This window comes from Clytia hemisphaerica, unplaced genomic scaffold, assembly GCF_902728285.1.
Source record: "Clytia hemisphaerica strain Z4C2 unplaced genomic scaffold, Clytia hemisphaerica genome assembly, whole genome shotgun sequence".
NCBI lineage: Eukaryota > Metazoa > Cnidaria > Hydrozoa > Leptothecata > Clytiidae > Clytia > Clytia hemisphaerica.
Genome location: NW_027103874.1, coordinates 165,917 through 185,335, shown reverse-complemented (window position 1 = coordinate 185,335; position 19,419 = coordinate 165,917). Strand labels below are relative to the sequence as shown.

General features: G+C 35.2%; 3 protein-coding genes across 3 annotated transcripts; 1 reads left to right on the top strand and 2 right to left on the bottom strand.

Moving 5' to 3' along the window:
- Nucleotides 1-3,619: 3,619 nt before the first annotated feature.
- Nucleotides 3,620-6,189, top strand: LOC136808356 (uncharacterized). The gene is made up of 3 exons (XM_067064886.1): nt 3,620-3,900; nt 4,331-4,474; nt 5,164-6,189. Exons 1-3 carry the CDS (start codon nt 3,714-3,716, stop codon nt 5,406-5,408), a joined length of 576 nt encoding a protein of 191 aa, XP_066920987.1. The 5' UTR covers nt 3,620-3,713; the 3' UTR covers nt 5,409-6,189.
- A 626-nt stretch (nt 6,190-6,815) lies between these two features.
- On the bottom strand, nt 6,816-8,270 carry LOC136808355 (tachykinin-like peptides receptor 86C). Its single transcript, XM_067064885.1, has one exon. It carries the CDS (start codon nt 8,200-8,202, stop codon nt 7,093-7,095), a length of 1,110 nt encoding a protein of 369 aa, XP_066920986.1. The 5' UTR covers nt 8,203-8,270; the 3' UTR covers nt 6,816-7,092.
- Nucleotides 8,271-14,872: 6,602 nt separating this feature from the next.
- Nucleotides 14,873-18,256, bottom strand: LOC136808340 (cingulin-like protein 1). Its single transcript, XM_067064871.1, has 2 exons — nt 16,921-18,256; nt 14,873-16,443 (listed from the first exon to the last, which is right to left on the bottom strand). Exons 1-2 carry the CDS (start codon nt 17,816-17,818, stop codon nt 15,155-15,157), a joined length of 2,187 nt encoding a protein of 728 aa, XP_066920972.1. The 5' UTR covers nt 17,819-18,256; the 3' UTR covers nt 14,873-15,154.
- Between the last annotated feature and the right edge of the window lie 1,163 nt (nt 18,257-19,419).

Here is a 19,419-nt window from a genome sequence, read left to right as displayed (position 1 = left end):
TAAGGAAGATCGATTAAAAGTTACAATACTACGCGTTCGACTCTTTGTTAAATGCACGTTCTGTATTGTAGTCAACAAAGGATTCTCCTAACTATATTTTAATTAAGGAAGGTCTGCAGTGTGAACACGACCTTTGATTCTTTCTGCAGTGATTAGATTGACACATGTGTGATAAAATTTCTATTATCGGTCTTCAGAGGTTAATATATTCTTTGAAAACTCAATCTCTGATACTCAGGGTAAATAAACCACTCCTCATTGCAAAATAGTATGCTATTTTTCCTGTTTTTTTTTTCGGCTCGAAAACAATAGAATTTCAATCCCTAGCGATAAAAAATATGGGGATATTAATCCCCATCTTGTTTCAGTCCATTATTTTTACCTCCACTGGCTGAAAAAATCTCACCGGGTCTGTAAGAAGGGGGTGTCAAAATGAGAGGACTATTTTTTAACATGAAGACGAGGCCGAATTTGACCAAAATCTAAACATTGAAAAATCAAAAACATGTACACATTTTTTATAAGAACATGATGTTCTTAACTCTTTGGGTCTAAGCCTAAAAATGTTCTTAAAATGTTCTATTTCCATTTTGTGACCATTTTGACTGCACCATTTCGCACGAAAGTAGAGACCGGCCTCAACATGTGATACTCATGGTAACAGTTTGGTGCTTTTCATAGAATCACCTTTCATCCAGTTGTGAATACACATTTTTTATAAGAACATCCAAAATTTTTGAAGCAGTGGGATGTTCTTAACTTTTCGATTTTTAAGCCTAAAAATGTTCTTAACATGTTCTTATCTTCACCCTTTTGTGGGTATTTTTGCCATTTTCTAAGAAATTCGGTGTTCTAGAGTCCGCAAAGCCTTAGAATGTTCTTAACCTGTTCTTAACATTTTGGTCATCGAAGCCTTGTGTTCTTATAGTTTGTTCTTCTAAAAAAAGTGTATTGAATAAGCTTTATTTCGCGAGGATTGACTTAAACCTAAACAAAACAATCATAACAAAATCAAGTGCCAATCCTAACCAGAAAGATCACTTTCGCTTTCGAAATTATTTTAAAGCAAAAGGCAACGGTTTTGAATGTTTTAGTTGAATAACGATGTCAGGTCAAAAGTGTTTTGTACCCAAGACTGGTAGAGTTAGTCTGAATCACAGACCTCTACAAAACCCCAGGTAGTATAAGGAGCATGAATCCGTTAGTGGATGCTAACAGCCTATGGTTTGAGTAGCCTTTCTTTTTCATGATTTTACCTAATATATCACTATTCAAAATGAAACTTTTGGAAAGGCATCTTATTGCTAAAGTTGACAGCCAGCTCATAGGTTTTAACTGTTTGTATATCAAATCTTCTAGATTTGAATAGATTTGAAGAAATGAATAGGGATCAAGTGGAATCAAAGAGAGTTACATATAGATCTTAATCAGAATATAAAAATGTTGATCACTTTTTAAGATGGGAGGATTTTTATTAATCATCAAAATTTTGAAATGTTTTTAGAAAAAGCATCAGGACGACGTCTGTTTGTCAAAATTGTTTGAAAAGTTTTGAAAGTTAACTTTTTTCATAAAGTTATTACTTTAAAACTATGGCTTCTTGAAGAGATCTTGTTAACACTATGCATGCATGTTTGTATTTTTGTGGTTTCTCAAGGAAGTAAATTTTTGCCAATGATTTCTTGTTCGGCGTCTTTTGCATTTAAGTTTTTTCCTCGTTTTGCTTTTCCTTATCATCTTCTTGGCCATGCATGTTCACATAAAAGGAAGCCATTCTGTTGGTTCGTTTCATCAAAGGAAGCCATTCTATTGGTTCCTTCATCAAAGGAAGCCATTCTATTGGTTCCTTTCATCAAAGGAAGCCATTCTATTGGTTCCTTTCATCAAAGAAAGCCATTCTATTGGTTTGTTTTATCAGCAGTCTTCCTCAATGATGATGATGATGATGTTGACTCGGATGTTGGTTTGAAAAACTTACTCATATTTTCAAGTTTGAAATTAGATTAGATGTTTAGAGTTACATTAGCAATGTCATACATAGATGCTATGGTCTATTTCAACAAGCATGTTGGTATCACAACACTTTATTTGTTTACTTTAACTAGTATACTAGTATAAAAAGTCAAATTGACATCGATAGCTCTAGATGGATTTCGAATAACCGTGCCCGTGTGGTATCATAAAATATACAATATAAAGCCTAAAGGTTCGCAAATATTACAAAAAAAACAGAAAAGAAATTTTGCAAATTTGTCTTTTTAGTTATGGTAGGTAATAATAATCCTGGATAGTTTATTTCCCAAACGGTGCTCAACATTGGGTTTGAGCATATTGTAATTTGGATGTTGTGGCGGATGTTGTTGGGCTTGGCAATGCATGAATAAGGTTTTGAGTTTTTGTGCTAGCTGGGTTAGTATCTGAAAAGAGGTATGTACAATTGTTGGCTAGAGAGCGGCCCTACTTTTGGAATGAAAGATTGGATGTAGTGTTTTTTTTTTGTTTCACGCGACATTCTTTTCGAAATCTACCGATTGATTTTACTTTCAATATGGCGTTTGAGTGAAAACCGCGTGGATTACGCGTTTTAGATGGGAAACAAATGACATCTTTCTCCCATCCAATATTTTCGTGGTAGCCACTTCGGAGCATTAAACTCAATGAATTTGTACGGCCTTGTTTGATCTAGTCATCTAGGAGATGAAACGATGTTATCGTCCATTACAGTGATAGTAAAGGCGGGAAAATGGTGGTAGGCGGGTGGTATGGCGTTTTGGTGGTACAGAAAAAAATCGGCGGGAGCGTTTCAAAGAAGGCTGGTAAACTCTACCGACTATAAACTCTTTTCGGAAAAAAACCCTTTAGCAAATTTTCTTCGGCTTTGGGCTTATTTCTTAAATAGTGATTTGTCTTAGACTATAGTATAGTCTACTAGGAGATGTAAAACCTGAAATTTGACTTTAGAGGTGAGAAAGTCTGTCTGTCGTTTAAAATTGCAAGTTTTTAAAAGAAATATTTTTTAACAGTTTATAAAACTTTATATATGCAGAGGTCATTTATGTATTTGTCACAGAATCTGTGTTTGTCGATTCTTCGTCACGATTTATTACACGATATATGAATCAGTTTGAGCTTATTGACAAAAAGGATTGATATTAGGTTTTTGATGTTTATTCAGTAATAGCGGATAATCTGCAGTAGTATGTCTGTCGTGATGTCTCTTAAAATTAATATGGTAAATTTTAACAATGATCATTCGAGAAGATATAGGTTATATTCTTTATTCGGTATGCTGAGCTCAATTGTAATTCTACAATGATTTATTGTTTTGTCAAATTTTTCCATTGTAAAGTGTTAGTTGCTTGTTCTTTGAAAATTCCTGTAAATATGAAGAAAAATAATTCTTTGTACGTTTGAGTCATTTTTCTATTGGAAACAGCCGTAAAAACCAGGATTTGACCCCCCGTCTGTTGCTAAAAATAGAAACACGGTAGGCTTCTGATCATCTCTAGAATAAATAGTTTCTTATAGAAAGTATATCTATAGAGGTCTGCGATTTAGAATTGAAGCAGGGGGGTCAGAATCCGGCTTTTTCGGGAGCTTTCGTTAGAAAATATGAATTTACGCATATTAAGAATTTCATAGTTTCTGTTTTCGAAAAAAGTATTTTTACCCATGAGATTTTAGCTAGTAAATTATTACAAGCCGATTGGAAAATGGGAATGACAGAAAGTACTCGAATTCGTTTCTTTCTATTGCACCTCATACTGACCATGGCCACTTTCACTTTGGTTTTATCCAGCACTGTCAGTGATTACTGGTCCATCTTCAAGTATGGATTTCATGGCTTGTTCAAAGAATGTCATCTCATTGATGCCTGCAACTCGAAGACACACTCTAAAGGTAAGTTACAAGGTTTTTTATAAGAGCATTAAACAATTTTGAAGCCTTTGGATGTTCTTTGAGTTTTAAGCCATTTTTTAGCATTGTCTAGTTTTAGAAATTCCAGGAAAATTGGCTCGTGACTTCATAGATGCTGATGGTTTATAAAAAATCATGCTTAAGGTCCCAATTTTTAACGCCTAATTTATGACATCTTGGGATATTCAATGCACCCTTTCTCACACAACCGATGGGACCCCTTCCCACTTTAAACCCCTTGAAAGTTTACCAAAATATCGTCCCCAGTGGAAAATGATACTCCGCGAATTGTCGTCCTCTACTGTCTGGGAAAAAGGGCTGTTTCGATAATTTACACAAAGCTTCTTTTACTATTATTCATCGATCATCCCGATTACCAGCAATAAATTGACATTTCAGTTTTCTATTTTAGCTGTATACCGATTGGTCCAACTCTTGCAAGTCTTAAGTGTCGTTTCAATGTTGATTGCTGCCGTCTACACTTTCATTTCACTGCTTCTACGACAGTACATCAAAAACAAACTTTATGTCTTGGCTTTGTTCTACGGAATTTCAGGTTAAAAAAACTGCTAGCTACGTCAATTTTCACCCCATATCTCACTGATCTGTTTAGATTAGTAATAGAGCATAATTGACACTCTCCAATTCGACGTTTTTCTATTTGATACGCTCCGTTATTCGATTATATTAAATGTTGACGACGGTAAAAACTCTTTCATAAACGACGCTCCCTTATTTTATTAAATTGCGCTTGGAAATCGAATTAGAGAGCATCAACTGTAAAAGTCTAATATTTACGAGACTTACATGCTTCGAGCAGCCATATTCATGATATGCGCTATTACAATGTCTTCTACACGGACCCAACATTTGATTGGTTGTAGGTGACGTAAAATCAGTCATTACACTTTCAAACACGAATCAGCTGTTGGGTTCGTTGAAGTCATTGCAATGGTGCATATCATGGATAGAGATAATTGACCTGGTATCTTATTTTACTTATTCTTTTTTGATCCAGGGAGTAGAGTTTGACATTCATTATGCAGAAGTTGAACGAAATGGGTATTGGGGAAAAGGGGACTTGAAGAGCAAGGGATAAAAGACAATAAAAGACAATTCTTTTTAAAAGTCAAACGGAATAAACCAGGCTGTCAAGTATTCTGACATTTTCAGGGGCTTAATAAGGCCCATTTCAACTCTTACATAAAGGTAACTTAAGTTTTTCTATTCTTCTCTAATTTCCAGTAATGAGTGTTGTGGTCGTCACACCATTATACATTATTTACCTACACCGACCTTTAAAACAAGATAAACTACGAGTTGGATGGGCATTTTACGTTTTCGTATCGTCAGGGTTTACAAGCCTACTTGGTTTGGTAATGTCGTTGTTGATGTGTAAACAAGAAAGGAGCAGAGAATCGACACTTGTTGTTATGGATGAAAAAGAAATGAAATACCATGTCAAGTCAATCAATAAAACTAAAACTTGAAAATGAAATTGAGAAATGTCGGTTGATATGATAATTTTTCATGAAGGCCAGGATCTAAAGACAATTCTTCAAGAACTGTAATTATTGACAACCCCCTTGGTTTTTTACCTCAATATTTTTCTCAGTTGGACAACCAGCTTTCTGCTTTCTCAGATGGAACAAAATGTCACAAAACGTCATCACAACGTCTATCTGATGTCCATCTAACGTCCAATCATCGTTAGAAGAGTTTCGAAGCCACCTGTGGTAACATCCCTATATCACAAAAATTCACTCCAAAACCATCCTTTTTTTACCTGTGAACAATAGAATTTCTATCCTCGTTGGGCTTTCGATAGAAATGTTCATCCCCACTGTGGGGAAGAGTTTCCACCAGGGCTGTGAGACAGGGGTGTGTGATACCTTCTGGAGAAATTGGCCGTTTAAACATGAAGGTTAGAAACTGGAGCGTAATGATTTGGAGGATTGAGAAATAATCTGATAACGAACACAGAGATGGGAGAAGAATGCTGCAGAAGTTGGCGGGTGGATGTGGATTTATATCTTTCAAAATTGGTAATGCAAGAATTTCATTAAAATAACATCTGCTAAGGGATATAATTTTTCTGCCAAACTGGCTCACGGCGACGTTTCGACGTTCAAATATCGACGCGCATGATCCAACTTTTTCGTGGGCATTCATTGACTTCTAAGCCCGAAGGGCTAGACTCGATACTCTTGCATGGGAAATGAAGCCACTTGTCTCTCATCTAAAACGCCCACGCGTGGTTGTTACAGCAAACGCCGGATTGAAAATAAAATCTATCGCTAGATTCCAAAAAATATAGTCCTCCAAAACAAAAGAACCGCTAGATACACCCGCTGTCATGCTTGCGGCACGTTCTAGACACGTTCTGGGTGGGAAATAAGTGGCTTTACTTTTTCTTGCCTGCGAAAGGCAAAGAGATTCTACTCTAGCCCTTCGGGCTTCAAAATCAATGTGAGTATTGTTATTAGCCTGTATCATAGGATTGGTGCATCTGTTACATGCTACTTTCTATTCAATTTAAAGGAGACAAATTCACAAAGCTGTATAGACTTCAATTCGAGAAAGACGTTGAAAACTTTTTCTAATCATTCAATTTGCTTGGGAATTCTAGAACTCGTTTTCATTGTTTTTGCTTTTGTAAAATTTATAATCTAAATTCACAAAAGAGTGCTCATCCATAAAACATATAAAACAGTTGATTACTGCAGTGACGTAGAAAAATATCATATACTAAATCACAAATCCTATGAAATAGGCTAATTGCGTTTCAAACCGGTTTAAGTTAGCTTTTAGACTATATTATAGCCTAAGACGAATCACTATCTAAGAAAAAAGCCCAAATAGCCGAAGAAATTTCGCAAACGAGTTTTTTTGCCGAAAAGAGTTTACAGTTGGTAGAGTTACCAGTCTTCTTCGAAACTCTCCCGCCGATTTTTCCCGTATACCGCCATAACGCTATATTTTCCCGCCTTTACTATCACTGTATGTAACGGACGATAACATCGTCTAGTTAGCTTTATAATGCTGATAAACTCAATTTTAAATCTATTTTATTTAAATACAGAATAGTTTTTACTGAGAATGTAAATAAGAATTTCAATAACCATAAACTTTCAAACCAATAAGTTGTATTCAACAGTCCAGTTAACGCCTAAATCAAAAGCTAGATGGACTTTGAATCAACAGTTCTGTCTTTTCCAATGGAATCCTCTCTCCTTTCTCTGGGACCTCGTCAAACGGGCACAAGTCGCCATTATCATTGTTGATTACTGTCAGCGCGTATGACTTAACTGTAGTAAGAGAGATCTCTTTCAGGTTGTTATTTTGACATGGATTTCCTGGCCGGCGACGGCAAATTTGCGTTAAGATGAATCTACGAAAAGTTGGGAATTTCCCAGCGTAAATTAAACAATTCATAACACTATTTAAAACAACTAGATAGGACAACCAAAAACCAACTTGATCATAAATTTGAATTTGATGCATTTTTTCCTTCGTTGTGTAGACGTCAAAGCGAAACATTATAACAGCTATAACATATAACATGTTATATGGTAGTGAGCATAGTACGAAAACTGCAAATGCTATTAGTAATGTTTGTGCTGTCATTTTCGATTTTAATCGAATACTTTTCGATTTGTGTTTATCATTAAAACCTTTCAGAGTACTGTTCATGTTAAGTTCTTGTTTCTTAAAAGCATTCCGAATTGCTAAATAAGTGAGCCCCATTAGCAAAATCGGGATAACACTTTGAGATATTAATCCGATAATTCCAAGCACGAGGTGTTGGTCCCTGTTCCAGACGGGAACACATTGGGAGCCGCGAACGTCAGTGTAAAGAAAAAGTGGCAAAGCAACGATGGTGGACCCAAGCCACATAAACGTACAGATCAAATTGACGTGTTTTCTACTATAACGTGGTTTCAAGGGATTGCCAATAGCTCTATATCTCTCGTATGCGATTGCGCATAAAATCCAAGCTGAGACATTAACAGTTATGAATCCAATTGGCGTAATGACTTTACAAAGGAATGGACCCAAGTACCAATTCCCATTATTTGACATGAGATAAAACGTTAAGACGGGGGTTATGATGCACACGATGCAATCAGCGATGGCTAACTGAACGATAAACCAACGAAAGGTTGTATGACGTTTGATTTTAAATGCAAAGAAAATAACAACCAAAGAGTTGGCGATAATACCAAAAATCAAAACGAAGGAGTAAAGAAAAATGTTCAACCATGATTGATAACTGCTATCCATAATGGCACTTTCTTTTGATCTGATAACAACCCTTTTTAGGTATTTTTGTTTCTGAGTTGTAATGTATAAAATCTAGAAAGTATAATTGAAGTATATAAAAGTTGAAATGTGCATTTGAGCAATGTCAAAATATGAATTTGAAATCCGACATAAATGATACAAAAAAGTCATGCTACAAGTCATAATATGCGTGTCCATGTAAAACTTTGACGTAGTTTAGGAAGGTAGAGCTTTAACGCGTCTTTAACATTAGACTTAATTCTCAAGACCTTCCCATATCTTTGGGATCCAAAAGTTATCAAAAATACTTCAAAAAGTTTGAGAACATTGCCCGGAAGTCAATAAGCCCTATACAAATCCAAATTATGAAAATATCGAAACAATCTCGTTGAAATCAGAGAGGCCGGTGTGACTGCATCCTCGCGACTTTTTGTCAAGTATAATGTCTTTTCTAAAAGATTGTCTTTCAAATGTGCATAGCAACATGGTGGGGCTTCCGTAGACAGCATTTTTTCCAACTTCTTCAGTTACCATATAGAAACATTTCGGTAGCCTTGCCAGAAATTCAAACATATTTTGATCGTTATTAAAGAAATTAGCCGAAAGTTCTTTAGGGAAATATTCAATGATTTTAGAACTTTGCTAAGATTTTGTTGGAGCTCGGTTAAAATTATCTTTGGGATATTTTGTATTCGGATAAAATTTCATAGTCATCATTTCCACAACCTTTCTACAGACCTTTTTCCCGATAAAGTCTGGGTGTTTTCTTTAAAAATTCTATCAAAATAACAAAATGTGAATTTAGCATAAAACATACTGTATGTTTGAAGCCAGCAAAGAACATTCCAATTTTTAATAAAATATACTAAATATTGAAACGAAAGTTGTTTTATTATTGGAAAATTCATTACAGATAGAACAAGCTTTGGAATAAATATTTGTAGAACCCCTTGGAAAACAAGTTCCTGCAATAAAAATTGTCACACCAGCAAAATCAATTTAACCCTTTCCGTGCCAGTGTCGACATATGCCGACACGAGCACTTTCCATTTCTTTGCCGCGGTTTTTTTTTTAATTTATCAAAAGTTCGATTTTGCATTGCACCAACGAAAAAAAATTCTCGTGTCCCCAAGCCTTTAGCAGTGTACTTTTTTTCTGCGATGAAAGATTCTGCAGTTCGTCAGAGCTCGCAAATTAATTCTAATAGATCAGTAGACTTTTAAAATTGCGGCAATTCATTCGATGAGCTTTTTTTGCAATTTTTAGGTATTGATTTCAAAAGAAATATATTTTATTTTCTATACCAATGAATAACCTAGGCACTTCTAGTAACTTAGAATAAAAAATTCCAACCTTAGAAATTACTCGAAAGACAGAAAATATTCCTTTTTGACTACACATTTTTTTATAAGAACATCCAAAACTTTTAAAGCCTTTTTGAGTTGCAAGCTGAAAATGTTCTTAGAATGTTCTTAATTTCATTTGTGAGTATTTTTGTCCATTTCCTTAGAAAGAAAATTTTCCTTATGTTCTTTTATAGTTTGTTTTTATAAAAAACGTGTAAACTTTGCGATCCCAGTGAAGTCGCAAGTAGAAAATTGTTTTAACGCGCCTTAAGAGCCCCCCACAAAATTTCTTTATATTATCACGTTTACAAAAAAATGCCGAAATCTACAATCAGTGATAAAATATGTGAAAGTTTCTTGAAAAATCTCTTCCCCCCAGCCTAATATCAGTGTTAATGTGAGGTTTTTCTGAGTATGGTGGCAGCCTTTCCATCCACATTAATACTGAGGGGAAAGGGAATTCTTGCCACAATATTTAGTCGCAGATTGTAGTTGAAATGAGCGAAAATCACACACCACGCCTCAAACTTCCATTCACTTTATCTTTCCAAATTCTTGATCCACGCAAGAAAAACTCAATTATACAAACATGCAAATTGCGCTTGGCCGTTTTCTCTAACATTCTATGTCTATGGGAGTTTTTGAACAGAAAACTTTATTGAATATTTTAATCATTGCCATAATCTTTCAAGGGCTTCCAGTAAGCGTAATTCTATGGAGAGCCTCGGACCCTCGTCCCACACAAAATTTAATCAAATTCTAATATATTTCACTAGCATTTTTTTCAAAAACCAAAGATCTCCACAAAAAAGACCAAAAGATTTCCCGCAAAGCCAACACCTACTTTCTAATTAAAACGAATTTTTTTGTGAGAGTGAAAATTTTAACAATTAATATTTTTCGTTCGACAAATAGGAAAAAAAAGGTATGCGATGAATAAAGAAAAAAGTAAACGAAAAAATTCTAGAATTTCACAAGAAAAAGATTATTCCTTTTCTTGAGGATTAAAAGTACAAACAGACTTTGAAATGATTTGCCCCCTTCTCCCAATAATTTTTCACTTTTCTTCGACAAAAAAAGGTGACATTTCAGAGGCGTGCGTAAATAACGGAAAAAATTAAAATATTTTCTTTACTTACATTTTGAGGACAAAATATTAAAATTTTGGGACTCCAGGATAACCCCTCCCTTAATCGTCAATTTCAATTTCACGCTATGGCAGATGTCTAACAGGACAACACCCCCTTCCCACAGACCCACTGGGACCCCTACCCACTGGAAAAATCGTCCAAAATATCGTCCCCGCTGGAAAATGATTCTCCGATTTTTGTTCCCACTGAAAATGATCAAATAAAGCAATCCTCACTGCAAAATATTATGCTATTTTCCCCACTGAATTTCCCGACTTGAATACAATGGAATTAGAATCCCCAGCCATAATATGGGAATATAAATCCCCATCGAATTTTGGTCCATTATTCTTATCCTCACTGGCTGAACAAATCCTACCGGATCTGTGAGAAGGGGGTGTAGGACACAATATGACAAGTCTTTGTACTAGGAAGATCGGTCACTTAGGATTATTTTTACCCGATATACCCGATCCCGGTAAGGGTACCATTGTTACATTCCAAAAATCTTTGTAATGGTTGTACAATAACCAATCCACTTTCTAAAAGAACCTCAAAATCAAATGACATCAAATACGTTTTTCTGATTTCGTGCAATAGGGAACAAAGAATTGTGACAATCGACCAAATTCTAGAAATGATTGTTCCCTTGGAGTCACACTGGGCAAAATAAGAGATTTCCAATCCTGGAAATATCTTGAAAATATTATATTTCCATATACTTTTGTAAATATGCAAATATGACTTTTCTATATTTCCAAAGTTGTGGAAATATCATATTTTATGATATTTCCAAATCAGTGGCGTTGTGGGAAAATTTTTCTGGAAGGGCCAAAGTCAATTTTTAAAAAATGGCGCCCCCAATTTTCCAAAGTTGCGCTCCACCCATCAGTTGCTGAACTCTTACTATTTACTAATTCGTTTGCCTAGGCATAATGAGGAAAGAAATATTTAGTGGATAAAAGTAGATATATCTTTGATGAATGGAAAGGGGAAAAATCAGGCCCCACCATGGTTGGGGCCGACAAGAAAATTTTTGAAAATAGACTGTCAAGATACCCTGAATCACTAAATAAAAATAGACAAATTTCATATACTGGCTAGAGTGAAAAGAAACTTAAAGAAACAATGTGTAAATGCGAGCGAAGCGAGCGAAAAAATTGTTTCATGATTTCAATATTGTTGTCAGCAAATTGATATTGGGGCGCAGTTAGATTTTTATTCAATAATGCTATATTGTACACAAAAAAACTTGTAAATTAGCTATATTACAAAGAAGTTACCAATTAACTTTATTGCGAGCGAAGCGAGCGAGAAAAAAAATTGCAAGTAATTTAAAATTATCTCAGTAAAATTGATCCTGGGCGCAATTTCAGGAGTATAAAGTATGATTTTTAAGATTGGGGCGTTTAAAAAATCTTTTGGCGCCCCTTGCTCTTCGGCGCCCCCTCAGAAAAGCTCCGCTGGGGGGCCATGGCCCCCCCCGGCCCCCCTGCCACAACGCCACTGTTTCCAATTCTTAAATTCATTGAAACATCATATTTTCAAGATATTTCCAATATGATATCTCCACAACTTTGCAAATATAGAAAAGTCATATTTACATATTTGCAAAGGTATATGGAAATATAATATTTTCAAGATATTTCCAGGATTGGAAATCTCTTATTTCGCACAGTGTCAAGTTGAGGAAATTCCCGTGAACTGCCAAACCTAGAATCCATCGGTGGTATGTCATTTGATGGTGACTAGTCCTTGACATACTGGTTTTGTTATCCGACATTGATGAGCGTAACATCAACAGCTCGAAAAAGACATTCAAGATGTAGTGCTTACTTTTTTCCATATACTATCTACCAAGAACCATTTCATCATTCTTTTCTTCAAATAGGAGTTTTACACAAACAATGTTTTGAAAACAAGATAATTATAAAAATTTGACGATTCTTCATATAGTTTTTTGTTCATCCCATGGTCCTAATAAACGAAATGAATTTAAGACATCTGTTTTTCACTGATAGGGAAACAAAATTTGATTATTTCCCATCTCTCCAATTTCTAATTAAGTGGAAATCTCAATAAGAAAAGCTCATATAGAAATATAGATAACTGCTCGAAACAATAATAATTTTCAGGCTAATATTATTGGATTATCTTTTGTCTCTCTACCTAAAATAGTAGTAATCGACAGTTAAAGATTATCTTATATCTGCAACAAAGCACTGAAATGAAAAGTTTTAAAACAATTGGTAGCCAAAACTTCCAATATTATCACAACAAAAATAAGACAGAAGCCCAAAGATGAAATAAAGACTTGATTTGTAATAAAACAAAGCTCCACTTTATTCGCACATTGATCTTTCCCAAGACCAACATAAAATTGAACAGATACAGGAAAATAAACACATAAAACCCAGTGATTCTACTCGTAGGAGTTAGGTAAGCGTAGGAAAAGATTTTGTCGGCGGCAAGGGCTGAAAGCAGCAGCCTCTAACCAAATTTTGCTCGATCTCCTACGCAGCTCCTATTTTAGCAAACGCCGGCCGCCTTTATGTTCCCGCCCTTTGACATGATTAATTAACAGACTAGTTTGCTATTCTAAAAAATACATTCTGGTATTAGTTCCCAATAATTTGATCGAGTAATCATATTGAGATTTTTTGACCACTTTGACTTTACTGATGGGCGTGATGGTTATTAGGACAGATTGGGTCCTTGATACTAAAAAAGTTGAATGATTCGAATCAAGTGGATTCGAAGAGCTTGCTAACAATTTAAGTTTGATTTTAACTAGCAGTCATACATAATCATTTCCCTAGTCAAATTGGTAGCGGTGGAAACCCCGGTTGAAGAAGCCCCTAAGAAATAGCCTGAACTGGGATTGCAAATACTGGGCACTGGGGCCACGTAAGCGTTCAGATCATGTATAGGAAACTTTACCACATTCTCCAAAAAAGTTTTAGTTAGTGGTATTATATACTTACCTTCTTCCATGGATTTTCTTCAATCGAGTGACGGCCGACGTTTTCCGTCCCTCGATTGAAGGAATACCTTTTTACTAACATTTTATCAATCAGCTTTAAACACTTACTAAGTACTAAAAGAGAGATTTCTGAGTCTTACTACAGCGAAAATTAGATCAGTTGAACAAAGGATCTTCTAGCCTAGATAACAACCACTCGTTAAAATCTTAACAGTAATATCCTCCCTTTTTATATATTCTTTTTACTTGGCAGTTTTTCAAGTTTTTTTAATCGACATTTTTGATACGGTTTCTAAACTGAAAAGTATTCAAATTTTCTGGTGCAACAAGTACGTTTTTATAACCTTTATCTGCTGAAAATCTGGAAGTTTAAAGCGCATTAGAGGAACTTGTGGTTTTAAAGCTCTCTTAGATTTTGAAACGAAACGAAAAAAATCTTAAATTGGAATTCGTGGTTTTTGGGATTTAAGGCTTTTTGCTAAATCGGGGGGATTCTTGACGTAAAACTCTCTTAGAATTTAGAAGAATCTGTGGTCTGTCTCTCAAAATTTTAAAAAGAAACGAAAAAAATAATAAATTGAAATTCGTGGTTTTCAGGATTTTGAATTATTTTTGCTATATTGCGAGGAATCTTAACACAAAACTCTTCTTATAGAATTCAGCAGAATTTTCATTTCAGAATTATGAGGTTTATTCACAGATACTTCCTGCAAAGAAGAGCATTCAAATTTGATCCCAGTCCCTAAGTTCGTTTCTTATAATTATGATTATAGCGCTCACAAAAGGATCACGTCCATCAGTAAAATAAGGTTGTGCAAGTGCACAGTGCAGTTCAAAAAAAAACGAACCAAAAAAACCAAAGGAAAAAACATTCTTCGTCAAATCTTTTAATACTACCACAGATCTCTGTAAAACCCGAAAGGCTAGATTGAGTGCTTTAAGCCTTTCCAGCTTGCAGGCAAAAAAAGTGAATATTGCAAAGAAATATTGTGGCTAATGTTTTCAAAAATCAGTAAAGCTTCTGATTGGGTCGGGTGTTGAAATCCTATTGTAATGTCACGTGACCTATAGGTAGTGTTTTCTACTGAACTACGGCACACTCTTCAGCCAAAACACACCATCTAGCCCTTTGGACTTTAAAAAGATTTCTGCATGCGCCTCTAATTAACAAACGGGGGGAGGGGTGTTTATCAAGTAAGCATCTTTGAGTATTTGAATCAATCACTATAAAGTATAAATTCTTTATTCATTAATAAGTTTCAAAAAATCTGAATATCCAAATGTAGAATTTATAGATTCTGTTCCCAATTTTCTCTTGACTGTAATTTATTAGTTGAGTTCGATATAGACTTAAAATCAGATTTTTTCCGAGATTTTTTCAGTGTCGTTGGAAGATCGAATATTCACTTTTTTATTCGAATCACCAATAAAATTTGTAAGAATATCCTAAATGATACATAAATTAAAGCTATACTATATTAAACAAAAGGGTTCTATAAAAGGGCGTTAGCAATGTCTTTATTGGTGTTGTTATTGAGGAGATCACTGAATGTAGCCAAGTTGCCAACTTGAATGTCTCCCTCTTCTTCATCATCATTAAAGCTCATAATAGTGTCATTAGGGTTTGGTACATCTAGACTAGCACTATGTTTATTCGGACTCTTAGGTGGACTACGCGTTGGATATACGAGATGCTCGCTGCGTGGCGAAATACTTTTGCGAGCTGTGTTGATGCGACTGGGTGCCTTGCTACTTCCGTTACAACTTTCTGCAGTTACGTGGTTTAACACTTTTTGTTCTTTTTGTAATTTTTCAATTTGAGCACTCATTTCACTTAACCGATCAAGAGAATTGTTAGAACCATGTTTTGAAGATCGTCCATGACCCTCGCCCCAAGCCCTTTGAACGCGTTGTGATTGGTCCCAGGCTCCTTGTTCACCATCTTCAATGTCCCAAGAGTCACGTGATCCGTTTCGGCTCCGTTGGATTTGTGCTTTCTCCTTAGAGACTTTCAGTTCGTTCAATGTATCAAGAAAGGTGGTCCGTTTTTTATCACTTGATGTCCCTCCATTTTCTGGTCTGGCTTTTTTATCACTAATTTTTTGATACAGTTCAAAATACAAAACACGATCTTTTAAATCTCGATTCTCACGCCGTAATAGCTCATTTTGCTTAGACGTTTTCTCGTAGTTACGTTTCAGATTACGATATTTCTCGATAGTGACTTGGCATTCAGTATTCAAGAGTTCTTTTTGTGCGCGTTCCTTCATCAGAGTTTGTTTCGTATCTCTGAGCTCGCGTTCTGATTCAGTTTTCAATGTACTTGCTAACTGATATTTTTCTTTCTCAGCAGACAACTTGGTTGAGTATTGACCAATAGTTCGTTCAGCCATTTCATACTTAGATTCTAACCGATTGAGCTCTTTATTTAAATGGTTGTTCTCTTTAACAAGCTCACTCGTTTTGGATTCAATTTGTTCTTTTTCGGCAATTTCACGTTCGAGACGTTTTTCAATGATTGAATGTTCCTTCTCTTTGATACCAAGTTTATTGATCAAATTTGTATTATCACTTGACACTAATTTAAGGTTAGCCTCACTTTCGTACAGCCTCTTTTCCAGGTCAGATTTCATTAGAGATTCTTGTCTTGATTCCAGTTCAAGTTCTTTCATAAGCTCTTCCAGTTTGGAAATCCTTCTTTCAGCATGATCAAGACCTTCGAAATATTTCTGTTTCTTGCTTTCAGTTTCGATAAGCTCACGTTGGAGTTTGCTTTGGCATCCTAAAAAATGAAATCATTGGGATTTATCAATTCAAAGCTTTGTAGACCTTTGTAGGCTAGTGAGACTTAGAACAACCCTTATATTGTTAAATTTAGAAATGCATCGCCGTTGCGATAATTATGCAGTGTCCGGGGAGCTGAATTCATGTTAACAAAGTCCTAATTACTTATACAGAATTAATTTTCATGACCAAACTACCCTATTACCGGCTACCTTCTAAATTGAATACATATTATTGATTGAAAAAATTTCAAGAGTTAAGAGACTATCGAGGTAGCAAAGACGAGACCCTTTTGCCTGGCACATACCTGACACCGATTTTGCTACTTAGATAAAACATTTTAAACTAAAAAGGTCCTATTAGACAGGGTTCAAATGATGTTCTAAGCATTGAAAACCTTCATACTTAGTAGATGTGTATAAAAATAAGCAATACCAGAAACTCCCTTTAGATTAGAACCCATTCTGTTTCATACCTATAGCATGTGCTGCTTCCCTTTCTGCATCTCCAATCCTTTGTTTTGATGTCTTTAATTCCAACGCCAACTCTCTCTGTTTCTCACTCCAAGTGTGTCTTGTTACCTCAAGCTCTGATATTTTCTTATAAGCATCTAAGACCTCTTTTTGAAGCTCGCTTTTTCGTTGCATTGCGTTCTGATTGATATGGTTCAAACGATGTATTTTCTTATTTGCTGAATTCACTTCTTCTTGCAGCCTCATGTTTTTTAGTTGGTACCCTGTCAATGCTGCGCTACCATTTTGGTTTGTACACGGTTGCCTTGACTGCAGTCTCTTGGCGATATATTTTGATTGGATATTGAACTTGTCACCCAAGCAACCACGTGTTGTAGAATAGTCGTCTAGACTATCAGGTGTTGATGATTGTGGTTGTTGCATATTATTTTCTTTACTATCTGTAAAATCTCCTTGATCTCTCCCTCGTGCGTGGTTTCTCAAAAATTGGCGTGGCGAAATACTGCTTGGGCGGATCGGTGATCTCTGTGAAGGAGAGACATTTTGTTGATTTTGGTCTGTACATTGTTGATCATCTATATCAAGTAGGAGTTCCTCTGGTTCGTCAGTTTTGATTCGTTTATTTGCGACTTCTTGCGATTGGGACATCTGCGCAGTTTCAGAGTTGGTTTGAACCTCATCTGGTGGTGTAAACGGATTCAAGGAGTTTGTCCTAGCTACTCTAGGTGGTCGTGGTGGAGGTTGCTGACTGTTGCTAGCTGCAGTATCAGCTGTTGGTGGCTGCATCCTGACTGCTGATGCTTCCAGTGTTTGGTTCCCACTGTGTATGATCCAACTATATCTTGCTTCAGTTGGTGGTGTGGAGAATATCTCTTTCAAATCGTTGAACGAAGTGTTCATCTTGTTAAGCAAGGGGTGTAGTTTTAAAGGTTTTCTATAGCAAAGATTTCTCTTCAGAGATATCTTGGTTTGTAAAGGTTTCTTTAGAAAGATTTTTCAGAGAGAAAAATAGTTTGTGAAAGATTCTCTTTTCACTACGGTTTTAATATCATTAAATATTCCGTCTTTGAAAAATATACTTAAGAGTTCAGTTGGGAACAAATTCTATTTCACCATTTTTCTTCTTCTTCAATTTGAATTTAATTTTAGAACTACATGATTTAATAATCTGATGTCCATTATAAGTTGCGAACCACCTGCGACAGATTATTTTGATCCGAATCACATCCTTTCCACAAACTTGTTATTTTAAGAATAAAACCACAGATTTTCTTTCGCTACCAACGATGGATGATCTTACCAGGATTTGAAGTTCGGTGGAAATTTCTATATTTATCTAGAAGAAAGAAAGTAATACTATTTCAAAAATTTATAATTCCTAAAAATGAGGAAAAAGAGCTAGACAGATTCAAGAATAGTTACTGGCTCTGTTTACCTTTAAATTCTATTTCCAATCCACCGAGTCCATTACTTTGAGGGAATTCTGAGATACTGTTTGTAAAGATGGGCTATTCCCAATCCAAAGTTAATGAAAAGTCTATTCACAAAATTTATCCATTATTACCCTTTGATCCGAATCGAATAATTTTAATGCCCAAATTTTCTAATTTAAAAAAAGAAAGAAGGGCACACAATAATTAACCGCAGTTTTAGTTTCCCACTAATAAATAAAATGTTGATCAATTTCTCGGAGGAAATCCAAAAGTCAGCGATAATACGATATGATACTATTTCTAAATCAAAAAGCTTGAAAATCAAAACAATTTCCAACTATGGTTTTGATTTTCGTTATACAGAAGACGCTTATAAATAAATAACATCATCGCTCAAAGCAACCTGAATCATCCAATAGCAATTCTCAATCGATGAATTCTCAATGTTCTTTTTCATCAATACAAATCAGAATACAATCAGAATACCTCACTTTCAATTGAATGTCTTCTTTTATTGCATATTTCAACACACCTACTAGCCTAAAATTCTAAGCTAGTTTGATCCAGTCACTAGGATAAAGCTGATGGTAAGTTCTGACTGGATAAATATTCCAAACTTAAAATCTGTAAATATAAAAAATCTTTAAAGCGCTGAGAACGCTCTAATGCAAGCTGTGTGTCTTAGCTTTGTGAATACAGCCTTAGTTAACTAAGCTAAATACCTACATTCCATTAGATTAATAATCTTGTAGGCAGAACTCCTCTGGTCTAACCAGGTGCTTGAATTTTGGTCTTGCTTCAAATTTGTAATCTTCAACGAATCCCATTCCATCATATTGAATCAATTTTTTTTCTAAAGCAAAGCACGACAAAAAACGGTTCACGATTTCGATAAATGATAGCTTAATACTAATAAATTTTTAAATAAACCCCAATTCATGTTTTGCTTTTATAAATTTTTAACCGAATTATAACGCTAGTGTTATTAAATTGACCTAAGAGGTTTCACAGTTAAACGATAGATTATGAATCCAAATATAATTTGAAACCATTGAGTATTTTATTCTC

Excerpts from the sequence above, each read along its gene's own strand:
- LOC136808356 (XM_067064886.1), top strand. The coding sequence starts at position 3,714 with ATGGGAATGACAGAAAGTACTCGAATTCGTTTCTTTCTATTGCACCTC. Across the intron at positions 3,901-4,330 it reads CTCGAAGACACACTCTAAAG|CTGTATACCGATTGGTCCAA; the intron begins GTAAGTTACAAG and ends TTTCTATTTTAG. Across the intron at positions 4,475-5,163 it reads TTTGTTCTACGGAATTTCAG|TAATGAGTGTTGTGGTCGTC; the intron begins GTTAAAAAAACT and ends TCTAATTTCCAG.
- LOC136808355 (XM_067064885.1), bottom strand. The coding sequence starts at position 8,202 with ATGGATAGCAGTTATCAATCATGGTTGAACATTTTTCTTTACTCCTTC.
- LOC136808340 (XM_067064871.1), bottom strand. The coding sequence starts at position 17,818 with ATGAACACTTCGTTCAACGATTTGAAAGAGATATTCTCCACACCACCA. Across the intron at positions 16,444-16,920 it reads GGAAGCAGCACATGCTATAG|GATGCCAAAGCAAACTCCAA; the intron begins GTATGAAACAGA and ends TTCATTTTTTAG.